General features: G+C 54.8%; 4 protein-coding genes across 4 annotated transcripts; 3 read left to right on the top strand and 1 right to left on the bottom strand.

Moving 5' to 3' along the window:
- Positions 1-67: 67 nt before the first annotated feature.
- LOC129624690 (phospholipid phosphatase 3-like) lies at positions 68-1,694 on the top strand. Its single transcript, XM_055542911.1, has 2 exons — positions 68-324; positions 1,341-1,694. The coding sequence occupies exons 1-2, from the start codon at positions 259-261 to the stop codon at positions 1,692-1,694; spliced, it is 420 nt and encodes a 139-aa protein (XP_055398886.1). The 5' UTR covers positions 68-258.
- A 1,477-nt stretch (positions 1,695-3,171) lies between these two features.
- On the top strand, positions 3,172-4,079 carry LOC129642059 (phospholipid phosphatase 2-like). The gene is made up of 2 exons (XM_055566629.1): positions 3,172-3,527; positions 3,713-4,079. Exons 1-2 carry the CDS (start codon positions 3,267-3,269, stop codon positions 3,836-3,838), a joined length of 387 nt encoding a protein of 128 aa, XP_055422604.1. The 5' UTR covers positions 3,172-3,266; the 3' UTR covers positions 3,839-4,079.
- A 2,304-nt stretch (positions 4,080-6,383) lies between these two features.
- On the top strand, positions 6,384-12,546 carry TUBB4A (tubulin beta 4A class IVa). The gene is made up of 4 exons (XM_055546254.1): positions 6,384-6,662; positions 7,179-7,287; positions 7,397-7,507; positions 10,871-12,546. Exons 1-4 carry the CDS (start codon positions 6,606-6,608, stop codon positions 11,926-11,928), a joined length of 1,335 nt encoding a protein of 444 aa, XP_055402229.1. The 5' UTR covers positions 6,384-6,605; the 3' UTR covers positions 11,929-12,546.
- On the bottom strand, positions 9,509-10,083 carry LOC129626796 (histone H2B type 1-C/E/F/G/I-like). The gene has a single exon (XM_055546259.1). The coding sequence runs from the start codon at positions 9,884-9,886 to the stop codon at positions 9,509-9,511; it is 378 nt and encodes a 125-aa protein (XP_055402234.1). The 5' UTR covers positions 9,887-10,083.
- Positions 12,547-13,010: the final 464 nt, after the last annotated feature.

The following is a 13,010-nucleotide window of genomic DNA, read 5'->3' on the forward strand; positions in this document are numbered from 1 at the left end:
GTGAATGGGTCCCTGGGGCTCTGGCCTCCTGGCCAGACTGTCCTCCCCGCCCATGTCCCCATGTCCAGGCTGTGGAGATGCTGGGAGGACAGACTGGCCAGAAGGCCTAAGGAGAGTCAACCTCAGGTAACCCGTCCATGAGTGGGGTCATCTCCACCCCCTGCAGTCAGCCTCCCCATTGTGCTGAGTGAGACCGGTTTGCTGGAACCCCACATCCAGGGCTTCTTTTGCAATGACACCACCATCCAATACCCCCGGATGGCCCATTACATCATCGAAGACTCGGCACTCATAAAGATGGGCTTCTTCATCTCCATCTTCACGGTAAGAGGCTGGCCACTTCACCTCAGGCTGTGGTGACACGTTATGAGCAAGTTCACCCCTTTTTCTGGCAAAATGGGAACCCCCACGGATTATAGATCTAAAGCAGGAGTAAATACCACCTCTTTTTCCTACTGAAATGGGACATTTCACTGCTCAATGGCATAAAACCCCTTTCCTTGAGGACAAAGTAAGCCCCCACTTTTGACTTAGTATAGGGGAAAGAACCCCCTCTCTGCCTTAGGCATGGAACAGGAAGTTCAGCCCCACCTCCCCCCAGTAGACTGGGAAGCCCCAACCCTTTATGCAGAAGGCAGGAAGCAGCCCTGCCCCCTGGGAAGGTGGGAAACCTCCTCCTCTCAAACATGGAACATCCTGCTTCTTCCTCCTGGTGACAGGGGATGTTCCACAATTTTCCAGCATTTGGGTGGAAGCCTATCCTCTTTTCCTGGTGTAACAGGAAGTCCTGCCCTTTTAGATACGAGACAGGAAATCCTGCCTATGTATGACATAAAGTAGGGAGATGTCCCACCTCTTTTCCTGGTATGACAGGAAGTCCTGCCCTTTTTAGATATGGGACAGGAAATCCTGCCTATGTCTGACATAAACTAGGGAGATGTCCCACCTCTTCTCCTGGTGTAACAGGAAGTCCCACTCCTTCCAGATATATGACAGGAAATCCTACCTATGTCTGACATAAACTAGAGCCATGCCCTGCCTCTTTTCCTGATGTATCGAAATCCTACCCCTTTCAGATATGGGACCCCCCCACCCTTTCCCTGGCGATAATGGGAAGCCATATTCCTTGGCTTAGGAGTCTTGCCCATTTCAGACACAGGGGTGGGAGAAATCACCCATTTGTTTGTGTGTGATGGAATGAGAAGACCCAACTTTAGGCTGGTTTAGTGGGAAACAACAGCCTCCCTTCCATATGCGATAAAGTGTGGAGGATTTCCCTCCCTCCTTGCACCCCCTGCCCTCAGCAGTGACCCTCTCAACCATCCATTTTGGCCCCACAGATCAGCCTGGGAGAGCTGATTCGGGTCAGGGGCCTGCAGCTAAGCTCGCCAGCCTTCATGAGCAGCGCTTACATGGCCATGATCTACAAGCAGCTGCGCGCCTTCATCTTTGGTGGCCTGGCCAGCTTCTCCCTGACCAGTATTGCCAAGATGACCACAGGTCAACTGCGGCCCCACTTCCTGGCCACATGCCTGCCCGATCCAACCTCCTTCAACTGTGAGAACGGCTACATCACCAACTACAGCTGCACAGGGCATCCTGAAGATGTCCTCGATGCCAGGCAAGTGGGTGGGCAGGGAGGGGAACCCAGGAGGTGTCCCCACCCCACCCCACCCCACTCCACCCCCAGCTGATATCCATGCTCCCCCTGCCCATCCCCCAGGATGTCCTTCTATTCTGAGAACGCCTCCTTGGGGATGTACTGCATGGTGTATCTGGTGGTGAGTGTTGGTGGGAGGTGAGCTGCACACCCAGCAAGGCCAGAAAATGCTCCATTGTTCCCCCCACCCCCACCATCCCATGGTCAGTGCCCACAGTGCCAGGCACAGCTCCCACAGAGCTTGTGTGTTCCCCCAGAGTCAGGAGGGCAAGAGTGGGGTGGGCCCATCTCCTCTTAAGATTCATTCAGCGTCCTGGTCCCAGAACAGCAACTTGCAGAACCCTCTGTCCTCCCGGCCCCTGCCCCTGCAGCTGGAGAGGGCTCATGCCAGGCTGGGTCTGTGCCCAGGACTGGGCTCCACCAAGGACAGCAGGAAGGGAAATCACCCAAGACCCAGCTGAGGTGAAGATCTAAGATTTAGGTAATAAAATGGCAGGAAGGGAAGGGGAGGGGGGCAGGGGGGAGTTGCCTCTGGGAAGGAGTCAACAACCCAGGGGCATAGGCTTGGGTGGCAGAAGCAGATTTGAGCCAGCCCAAAGCACCCAAGCTTGGTGGTGGGCAGACACAACGACACAGAAGCTCCAGCCACCGGGGCACATGATGGTCACACAGCTGCCTTTACACCAGCAATGTTTTCTCCCTGAAAGACAGCGGATTCAGCTGCCAGCTCCCCCAAACCATCCCTGCCCCTTTGTATTTTAAGACAAAGTAATTACAGCTTCCTGTAGTGATAAAAGCACAGGGTTTTGGAGGTGGAATGTACATGCTCTATTCCCAGCCTCAACTTTGTGTGACACTAGGTGAGACCTTGAACCTCGGTTTCCTCATCTGTATGGAAATAGCACTTGCCTCCTAGGGTTGTGATTTCATGAGTTAACATATAGATGAACTGATACCCTCAAAGGACTTAGAACAGGATCTGGCCTAAAGGTCACTATTAATCATTAATAACAAGCAAAACAGACTCCCTTCGTTCCCGGGATGAGGCAGTGGTTGGGGGACTGGGTGCACGCCAACATGCCAACGTGCACAGACAGACCACACACAACTCAGAGGCCGGCCTTGGTCTGATTTTTGGATGGAGTGGACAACTTTGTGAACAGAATATTCTGGATCTCGGGGAATTCCCCCACCTCTTAAGCGTCCCTCAAGTGCCCACAGTTGATCTCTCCCTGAAGCACACAAGCACCACTGTCCTGTTCTTGCTCATCTCAAGGAAGTAAATTTCACCTGATGGGATTTTTTTTTTCTGTTTTCCATTTCAAAATCAAGAACCCAAACTCTGCTCCTTGAGGGTTCGCCAATGAGGCCAACCTGCTCCGATTGGAGACCTGATGCAGGAAGTGGCAATGCCCACTCACAGCATGAGCCTACCCGGAGGGTCTCACCTGACTCTTAGGAAATCATTCACCAACTAACAATTCTCCCAACGCTAGCATGTAGTTAAGAGCACACAGCTGTTACAGTGATGGACACAGCCCCTACCCTCTTTGGAAGCCGAAATACATTTCCATACAAAACTGGCAGGTTCAGATAGAAAACACGGATGGGCACAAAAATGCAGCCTCGGGGTGTAGTCCCTCTGATTACCCTCTCCCAGGGTTTCAAGGCACTGCCACCCGCCTTCCAGCTCTACATACAGGCCGGTTCCTGGGGACAGAAAATCTGGCTCTTACGGCCCACCATCCAGCTCCTTTTCTTGTCCCTGGCTCTGCTGACGGGCTACATCAGGGTCTTGGACCACTGGCACCACCCCTACGATGCTTTTTTCGGCTTCTTGCAGGGAGCTTTGATGGCTTTCTGGGTGGTAAGTGATGCCGTGGGACACCTGGGTACAGGGAGGGTCTGCTTGTCTGGGAGCCCTTGGGTATGGCCGGCACTCCTCATCTCCCAGGAAGGGAGTACAGGAGAGGCCAGACTGGAGTGGGAGAATGGCCATGGAATGAAGGTGATGTCAGCCCACCACAACCTCTCTTGGCTTCATCCCTGCAGGTTTTCTACATCGCAGGCAATGCCAAGTCCCAGAGCCACCTATGCTCTGTGTGCCACGTTCCTCCCCACTTCCCCTCTCTGTATTCCTTCCCCGAGGACCCTCAGGGAACCCGAGGCATGCCCTGATGCAGAGAAAAACAGAGGGCACCCTCTGCTTTCCAGGGTCTGTGCTCCCCAGCGGGGCTGTCCCTCCCCCAGGTGGGCTAGTCCAGGAAGCCCCACCTGTTTGGAGCTCAGTCCTGACCCCAGATCAGCCCTGCCCTGGAGGGGGTGACACAGGAAGTCCCATTTTCCTGGGGCTGAACCCCAAATTAGCCCCTCCCAGCAGGGCCACTTCCACTTTATGTTTTTATGTTTTCTTGCTATATTAAAGAGTGAAATGCCAACACTGGGTTTATGAATTCTTGAGAGACATTAAGATGGATTGATAGACTTGGTATATCAATCCGGGAACCACATCCCAGGGATCAATTATAACAATGTCTGATAATCTCGAAAGTCTCAGGTTTCTCGACTTTGGTTATTGCTGTTGGTTTTCAGGGCCAGATAATTCTTTGCTGCAGGGGCCATTTCAGTGCACTGGAGGCCAGTGAGCAGCCTCCATAGACTCCACCCACTGGGTGCCAATCACAACCCCAGGTTGTAATGGAGGGGGAGTAACCCCCAGCTGAGAATTTCTGGGTTAGGGGATTCTGTGGAGCCATCCCAAGAGACTGTGCTCCATAATTATCTGACCTACTGAAGTCCCAGGATGCTACACACATTTAAATGACAGAGGAAGTAATTCACTGATCCTGGGGTGGGGGCAGGGGTCACCCTTATTTGTACGATCTGATCCATCAGGAATTTATTTTGATGTCTTCTTGTTGTGTTAGTCGTTCAGTCATGACCGACTCTTTGCGATCCCATGTACTGTAGCCTGCCGGGCTCCTCTGCTCCTTTGAAAATTCCTTGCCTGGAATTTTCCATGCAAGAATACTGGAGTGGCTTGTCCTTTCCTTCTCCAGGGGATCTTCCCTAACCAGAGATCAAACCCAGGTCTCCTGCAGTGCTCTGGTGTCTAGTGTGAACCTAAAGATCCAACTCAATTTTGTTTTTTCTCAAATAATTAACGCAGGATTTCTTAGCCTTGAACAGCAGTCCCCAACCTTTTTGGCACCAAGGACTGGTTTCATAGAAGACAATTTTTCTATGGACCAGGGCGGGTCGCAGGAAGGTTTGGGGACCATTCAAGCACGTTACATTTCTTGTCCACTTTATTTCTATTACATCAGCTCCACCTCAGATCATCAGGCATTAGACCCTGGGGGTTGGGGATTGATCCCTGGCCTTGAGCCCTATTGATATTTGGACCAGATAATTCTTAAAGTGGTGGGAGACTGTCCTGCCTGTGCACCTTAGAATGCTCAGCAACACCCACTTACCAGGTGCCAGTAGCCACACACACACACACACAACATTTAGGCATAACTAAAAACGTCCCGGGACATTGCCAAGTGTCCCTGCCCTGTGGAGAACCACAAAATCGGAAGCCACTGGTGAGAACTGTGAGGCCCCAGCCCTTCCAAGGGCCTGGCCAAACCCACCCCTACCCTGAAGCAGCCAGAAGCCACAGAGGATGTGGAGGCTTCCTGGGATGCCAGCAGAAGCCGACCCCAAGAGAGGCAGCACAGGAAGTCTAGCCCAGTGTCACAATAATGATTGTAATACCAATAGTTACAACTTATTGTTCACTCTGCCGGGGGACCCTGGGGCGGGCTTTCAGACCCTCCCAACTGCCTAGAGGGCAGGCATTCCTGACGGCTCCATCTTGGAGGAAATTCAGCAGGGGGAGGCCAAGTGACCTGTGCAAGGTCATGTACTAATTACCAATGCAAAGGCAGGGCGATGACTTGTAATAAATTGTAGCAATGGAACAGGAAGGTGCCGAGCTGGGGGGAACAAGGCAGCCCCCCACCTCGGAGGGGCCCTCTATTCCCCTGCAATCTGTAATCCAGCTATACGTCTTAATCACTGCTGTTCGACCCCAGGCGACGCTGAGGATGACCCCACCTGCGACAGACTCAGAGCCCAATAGAGGTGTCCAGGGGGAGTGCACAGTCCCCCCCACCCCCCCCCCCGCCCAACACACACACACACACACACACACACACACACACACACACACCTCCGTCGGCTTCCAGAAGCATCCGCAGTCGAACATGGAAGGCAAATCGTGGTTTTACTTACTACGCAGCTTCAAGAGAAGTCCAGCAGGAACCGACCGCCTCCCACCTCCCCAAACAGCCAGCTCCTCTGGAGCAGCCAGTTCGGCCCCCACCACGAGCCCTCGTGGTTAAAGCGAGCGTTTCTGGAGAATGACAACGAAACGGGATGGGAAGGGAGGCTTGGGCCGGAGAAACTGAGGCAGGGTCTTTCGCGGCGGGGGCGAGAGCGGGGAGAAGCTGAATCTCCCCGCTGCATGTTTACCGGGCTCTCTCCCTCCCTCTCGGCCACCCCAACCCCCTCCCCACCCAATCCCGGCAAATCCCAGATTGCCAGGCCGGGCTAGCGGCGGGAGGGGTGGGACGGAGGGAGAGGGTACTGAGGGCGCCCGATAGGCCTCGCCCCCACTGCCCAGATTTGGGAGTAAAAGGGGGTCCAGCGCATCCCCACTCCCGGGAGGTCTCTAGGAGGCAGGGGAGGGATATCCTTCCCTCCCTGCACCCTCCGTCCCGGGGCGGGACCAGGGGGCGGAGCTGGCCGGTGACCGGGCCGTGACGCGAGCCCCGCCTGCTCATATAGAGGCGCCCCGGGGGCGCAGAGACCGTGCTTCGCCGCCGCCTTCGCCGCCGCAGTTCGCAGCATCAGCACCAGCGCCAGCGCCGCCGAGTCCAGCATCAGCTCCACAGCCATGCGGGAGATTGTGCACCTGCAGGCCGGCCAGTGCGGCAACCAGATCGGAGCCAAGGTGCGCGGGGGGACCGGGCCCTGGAAGGACGCCGAGCGCAGTCCACTGAGCCCGCAGCGCTCCTCCACTGTGGGGGCCAGGTCCCCCAGGAAGCCAGCACCCCAGGGTCGGTGGGGGAGGGGCGCGAAGGGCAGGGCCAAGCTGGGAAACAAAGAACTGATGGGGGTGGGGCCCGGCCTTCTGTCCGCTCGCCACAGCTGGCTTCACAGCTGGCCCGCTGGCCCCTCCACAGGCACAAAGAGACCCCGCCCCTGCCCACGGCAGCAGCCAGGGAAAGCTGCCCCCACCGGCCGTCTTGGCTGGGGTGTTGAATCTGCTTAACCCCGCCCCCACCTCTCCCTACTTGCTGCCTCATCCTCGCCTGCCCACCCTGCGACCCGGTCCCCCACTCACCTTGCTGGGGGACAGGTGGCAGCCAGGGAGGTGATTGGGGATCCTGAGCTCAGGAGATGGAGGTGGGGGAAGGCCTGGCCATTGACTCCTCCTTCTTGGTCCTTTCCACCTCCCCCTCTCTAGTTTTGGGAGGTAATCAGTGATGAGCATGGCATTGATCCCACGGGCACATACCACGGGGACAGTGACCTCCAGCTGGAGAGAATCAACGTGTACTACAATGAGGCCACTGGTAAGGGGGCAGAGGCACCTGGCCAGAGTGGGGGTGGAGAGGGCCTGGGAGGGGACTGGGTGCTGGTTCCTGGAGTTGACCAAGCTGCTGTCCATCTGCTTCTCTGCAGGAGGAAATTACGTGCCCAGAGCTGTCCTGGTGGACCTTGAGCCGGGCACCATGGACTCTGTCCGCTCTGGCCCCTTCGGCCAGATCTTTCGTCCTGACAATTTTGTGTTTGGTGAGTCACCGTGAGGCACAGGCAGGGAAGCGCCCCCCTCCCCCCAATTCTTTCACTTCCACATGCTTGGTGAAAATTCTCCACCTAGCATCTGGACTGAGGAACTCAGAGCCCAGTGGGGAAAGCGGATACACAGGCCACTGTGGGAATCCAGGGGAGGCCTCTGACACAACAGGCGAAGTGCAGGGTAGAGAAGGCTTCCCAGAGGAGGTGGCATTTTAATTTAACCGATGGACCTGAGCCAGACTGCAGCGTTCAGATCTCAGCTCTGCCACTTCATGCAGTCGACAAATACTTATTAAGCACCTACTGCATACCCCAGGCCCCACTGTACCCACCCTGGGAATATAGCCAAGAACAAAACAAACAAAGCTCTGTCCACCCCTGCAGCTGACATCCTGCTGAAGGGAGCTGGGAAGATAAATAAATAGGAAGAGAAGGAAAAATAAGTCAAACTCAATCACTGATTGAATCCACTGGGTGATTTTGGACAGGCCCTACAATCTTCCTGTGCCTCAGTCTCTTGATCCTTAAAACAGGGTTAATACGGAGACTTACTTTTCAAGACTGTGAGGCTTAAAGCCACTAATATTTATAAGGAACTCAGAACAATGCGTAGCACAGAGGAAAAAATACATAAGCATTTGATGTTTTGTTGTAGGTTTTATTATCAGTATCATTCTTAATGATGTCTTCAGCCTAAAAGATAAGTGGGACTTGGGCTGACCAAAGGGCAATGAAAAGAGGAAAGGTGTGCAAGACAGAGGGAACAGCATAGGCGAAAACAATGGGCACATTTGCAGCCCTCAAGTTCAAGGGCAATGCACACACTGAACAACCTTCTAGGAAAGCTTTCCTCATACTTCTCGGTCAAGCTTCCCAGGTGGCACTAGGGGTAAAGAACCCACCTCCCAATGCAGGAGACACGAGAGACCTGGGTTCAATCCCTGGGTCGAGAAGATCCCCTGGAAGAGGGCATGGCAACCCACTCCAGTATTCTTGCCTGGAGAATCCCATGGACAGAGGAGCCTGGCAGGCTACAGTCCATAGGGTTGCAAAGAGCCAGACATGACTGAGGCAATTTAGCACATGCACTAGGTCAAGCTAAATGCACACGCCCACATGACTTCAGAGCCCAGGCTCTCCCTCCCCCCAGCACCTCTCCTCCTTAGTACACAGTAGTTTAATCTGGAGTCTAGGGATCGACAGGACAAGCTGTGTGACCTTGGACAAGTGACTGCCCCTCTCTGATTTGAGAAAGATTCAGGAAGATAAAGATGATTCTGTGTGGGTAGGGCTCACAATAAATCCTCAGGAAATGGCTATGGAGAGACTGCATGAGATTGGCCAAAGAATGGGAGGGATTCTTGGATGATCAAGGGTGGCTCCAGTTGGGCCAAAAGATTCTGTGGCCTCTGAGAGATAAGGTAGGGGGAGGTGGTGGTAAAAGTGTGGACGCAGGAGCCAGACCACCTCTTCAAATCCTTTTCTTTTGGAGGAGGTGACATTGGACAGAAACCTGAAGAGAGTTTCAGTCATGGGAATACCTGAGAGGGAGAGCATTCCAGGCAGCGCAACAGCATCAGCACGTGCAATGGCCCTGGGGCAGGAACAGTGAGGAAGCCCCTGTGACTGGAGCAGGGAGGAGGGGAGGACAGGGAGGGGATGGCGCGGGTTGTGTAGGACCTTGTGCGTTGCTGGGGAGACTGGTTTTTATCCCAGGGAGATGGGAGCCCTGGATGGGCAGCGGGCGGAGGAGGCGTGACACCTGACGTGGGTTTTCACAGGCGCCCTCTAGTGGCTTCAAGGAGAACAGATTGTGGAGAGGTTGTAAGCTGGGGCTGGGGGAAAGTGAAAGTGAAGTCGCTCAGTCGTGTCCGACTCTTAGCGACCCCATGGACTACAGCCCACCAGGCCCTCCGTCCATGGGATTTTCCAGGCAAGAGTACTGGAGTGGGGTGCCATTGCCTTCTCCGTTAACAGCGGTTAGGCATATTATATTTACTTGGAGCTGGTATACTTGGTGACAGCCTTAGTGCCCTCGGACACGGAGTGCTTGGCCAGCTCCCCAGGTAGCAGCAAGCGCACGGTGGTCTGGATCTCCCTGGATGTGATAGAGCGCTTGTTGTAATGCACCAGGCGTGATGCCTCGCCAGCGATGCGCTCAAAAATGTCGTTGACAAAGGAGTTCATGATTCCCATGGCCTTGGACGAGATGCCAGTGTCTGGATGGACTTGCTTCAGCACCTTGTACATGTACACGGAGTAGCTCTCCTTACGGCTGTGCTTGCGTGTCTTGCCATCCTTCTTCTGGGCCTTGGTCACAGCTTTTTTAGAGCCCTTTTTAGGGGCAGGAGCAGATTTAGCCGGTTCAGGCATGTCTATAATGACAACACCCAACAACACAGAAAGATCTTGAACCAGTGCAGAAGCCACTGTTCTGATCAAGATGGGTGATAAGGGGGCCGGACCAGGTTGGAAGCAGAGAAGGGGGCAAGAAGAAATATTACCGGTTCACAAAAATGACAGCTGACAGTCTAATCCTAATCCTTGTCCTCTGGAGCTTGCATTCCCCTCCAAGATTACAGACAATAAGCATAATAATTAAAAAAAAAAAAGAACAAGTTTATCAGTGCTATGGAGAAAAATCAAGTATGGAAGAGGAATTAGAAATGGGGAAGATTTGCAGTTGTATAGATTGGTCAGGCAGAGCCTCTAAGTCCTAAAGGAGGGAAAGAGGGAGGAGCCATGTATGTATCTGAGGGAACAGCACCCCAGGCAGAGTGTACAGCCCATGCCAAGGCCCTTGGCAGGACCAGGCTCGGTGTGTTGGAGGAACAGCCAGGAAGCCTGTGTGTCTAGAGCGGAATGAGCGAGGGGGAGAGGGAGGAGGGAAGGGTATTGGGGGGGCAGTGGACCAAGAAGTCATACAGGACCTTGTGGGACTCAGGGAGGACTGGAGCTTTTACTGAAAGAGAGGAAGTGGGGGTGGTTTTGAGCTAAGGTGGAACATGATTTAGATTTCATCAGAATCCTTCTAGCCAGGACTTCCCTGGTGGTCCAATGGCTAAGACTCCATGCTCCCAATGCAGAGGGCCCAGGTTCAATCCCTGGTCAGGAAACAGATTTCACACGTTGAAACGGACTGTGCAGCCAAATAAATAAAAATAATAATTCTTTCCAAAAAAATATCCTTCTAGCTGCTGGGTGAAGGGAAGCAAGGATGGAACCCAAAAGAACAATTCATAATGGATAGTAATAATAATTTTCTTATTACGATTTAACTACTAGATGACTGGGGGTGGGGTGGAGCGTGGGATTTCCCCATATCAGCCTGGGTGTCCCCTCCCTTTCCTTCTTCAGGCCAGTCTGGAGCCGGCAACAACTGGGCCAAAGGCCACTACACAGAGGGCGCTGAACTGGTGGACGCGGTCCTGGATGTGGTTCGGAAAGAGGCTGAGAGCTGTGACTGCCTGCAGGGCTTCCAGCTGACCCACTCGCTGGGCGGGGGTACAGGGTCTGGAATGGGGACTCTCCTCATCAGCAAGATCCGCGAGGAGTTCCCCGACCGCATCATGAACACCTTCAGCGTGGTGCCCTCACCCAAGGTGTCGGACACGGTGGTGGAGCCCTACAACGCCACCCTGTCCGTGCACCAGCTGGTGGAGAACACAGACGAGACCTACTGCATCGACAATGAAGCGCTGTATGACATCTGCTTCCGCACCCTGAAACTGACCACCCCCACCTACGGGGACCTCAACCACCTGGTGTCAGCCACCATGAGCGGGGTCACCACCTGCCTGCGCTTCCCGGGCCAGCTCAACGCCGACCTGCGCAAGCTGGCCGTGAACATGGTGCCCTTCCCTCGCCTGCACTTCTTCATGCCCGGCTTCGCCCCACTGACCAGCCGGGGCAGCCAGCAGTACCGGGCGCTGACAGTCCCTGAGCTGACCCAGCAGATGTTCGACGCCAAGAACATGATGGCCGCGTGCGACCCACGCCACGGCCGCTACCTGACCGTGGCCGCCGTCTTCCGGGGCCGCATGTCCATGAAGGAGGTGGATGAGCAGATGCTGAGCGTGCAGAGCAAGAACAGCAGCTACTTCGTGGAGTGGATCCCCAACAACGTGAAGACGGCCGTGTGCGACATCCCGCCCCGCGGCCTGAAGATGGCCGCCACCTTCATCGGCAACAGCACGGCCATCCAGGAGCTGTTCAAGCGCATCTCAGAGCAGTTCACAGCCATGTTCCGGCGCAAGGCCTTCCTGCACTGGTACACGGGCGAGGGCATGGACGAGATGGAGTTCACTGAGGCCGAGAGCAACATGAATGACCTGGTGTCCGAGTACCAGCAGTACCAGGACGCCACGGCCGAGGAGGGCGAGTTTGAGGAGGAGGCCGAGGAGGAGGTGGCCTAGGGCGCCTCCATCACTTCACCTCCGCACCCTACTAGGAGGCTAACCTTTGACCACCAAGAATCCCTGCTTCACCTCCCAGCCTGACTCACCTCTGACCCTACAACCTTGCACCTCTTCCCCTGGCCAACCGTTGACCTTTGAGCCTCACTTTATCCCCGCCCTTGAGCTCTCCACGTTGAACACACCCTCCCCACCCCACCCCCATGAGCCCTGCTTCACCTCCGACCCCACAAGTCCCACCTTTAATTCCCTGATCCCTCCTTCACCCCTGACCTCTCCACCTTTGACCTCCCTTCAAGCCCCCCATCCCCCTTTACACCCACAGACTATAAACCCTGACTTATTTGCCCCCTCCCTCTGAGCCTCTCCTCTCCTCTCCTCTCCTCTCCCAATGTGCCTCACCTTTTACCCCACAAGCCCCACCCACCCTCTAATCCCTCCTTCTCTCTGGATCCCCTGAGCCCACTTCTCTAAATTCACTCCCCTCAGCTCCTGCCAACCTTGGCTTTTCAAGGGTGCTGCTGGGGAGAAAGAAGCCCTGGAGCATGTGGACAAGAGAGGCTGTTCCCTGACCTTCCCCACTGCCTCACTCTCAATAAATTAATTGTTGTCCTGCCATGTTTCTGCCAAGTGCGTTTTTCGTCACCCCTCCTCTCCCTGTGGGATGGAGTTGGGAGCTGAAGGGACTTTTAATCTGGGGGTGGACAGTGATTTCAGAGTCAGACCGAGTTATGCTACCAACTCACCCTCCAGTGTTGAGCAAGATGCTTGCCCACTCTGAGCCTTGATTGCCTCACCTGTAAAATGGGCTCATGTTTTCCCCCCATGCCACATCTCAAGGATTTTTGTAAGGACTCAGGGCACAGTACCTGGTACTGGGTGGGTGCTGAGTGATGGAGGTGCCGCCACTCTCTGTGGGGCATCTTGCAAGTATGGAACGTTGCAGGGGGAACCTCTAGGAAAGGGTGTCGGGGAGATGGCAGCCGTGGGTAGTGCCTCAGGGGCAGTCCTGCCAGGGCGATGGTCACTAACACTGTGAAGCACTTTGATGGGCCTGATACATGTCTTATAAGCCTCACACC

The sequence above is a fragment of the Bubalus kerabau genome, chromosome 1, assembly GCF_029407905.1.
Source record: "Bubalus kerabau isolate K-KA32 ecotype Philippines breed swamp buffalo chromosome 1, PCC_UOA_SB_1v2, whole genome shotgun sequence".
Classification (NCBI taxonomy): Eukaryota; Metazoa; Chordata; class Mammalia; order Artiodactyla; family Bovidae; genus Bubalus; species Bubalus kerabau.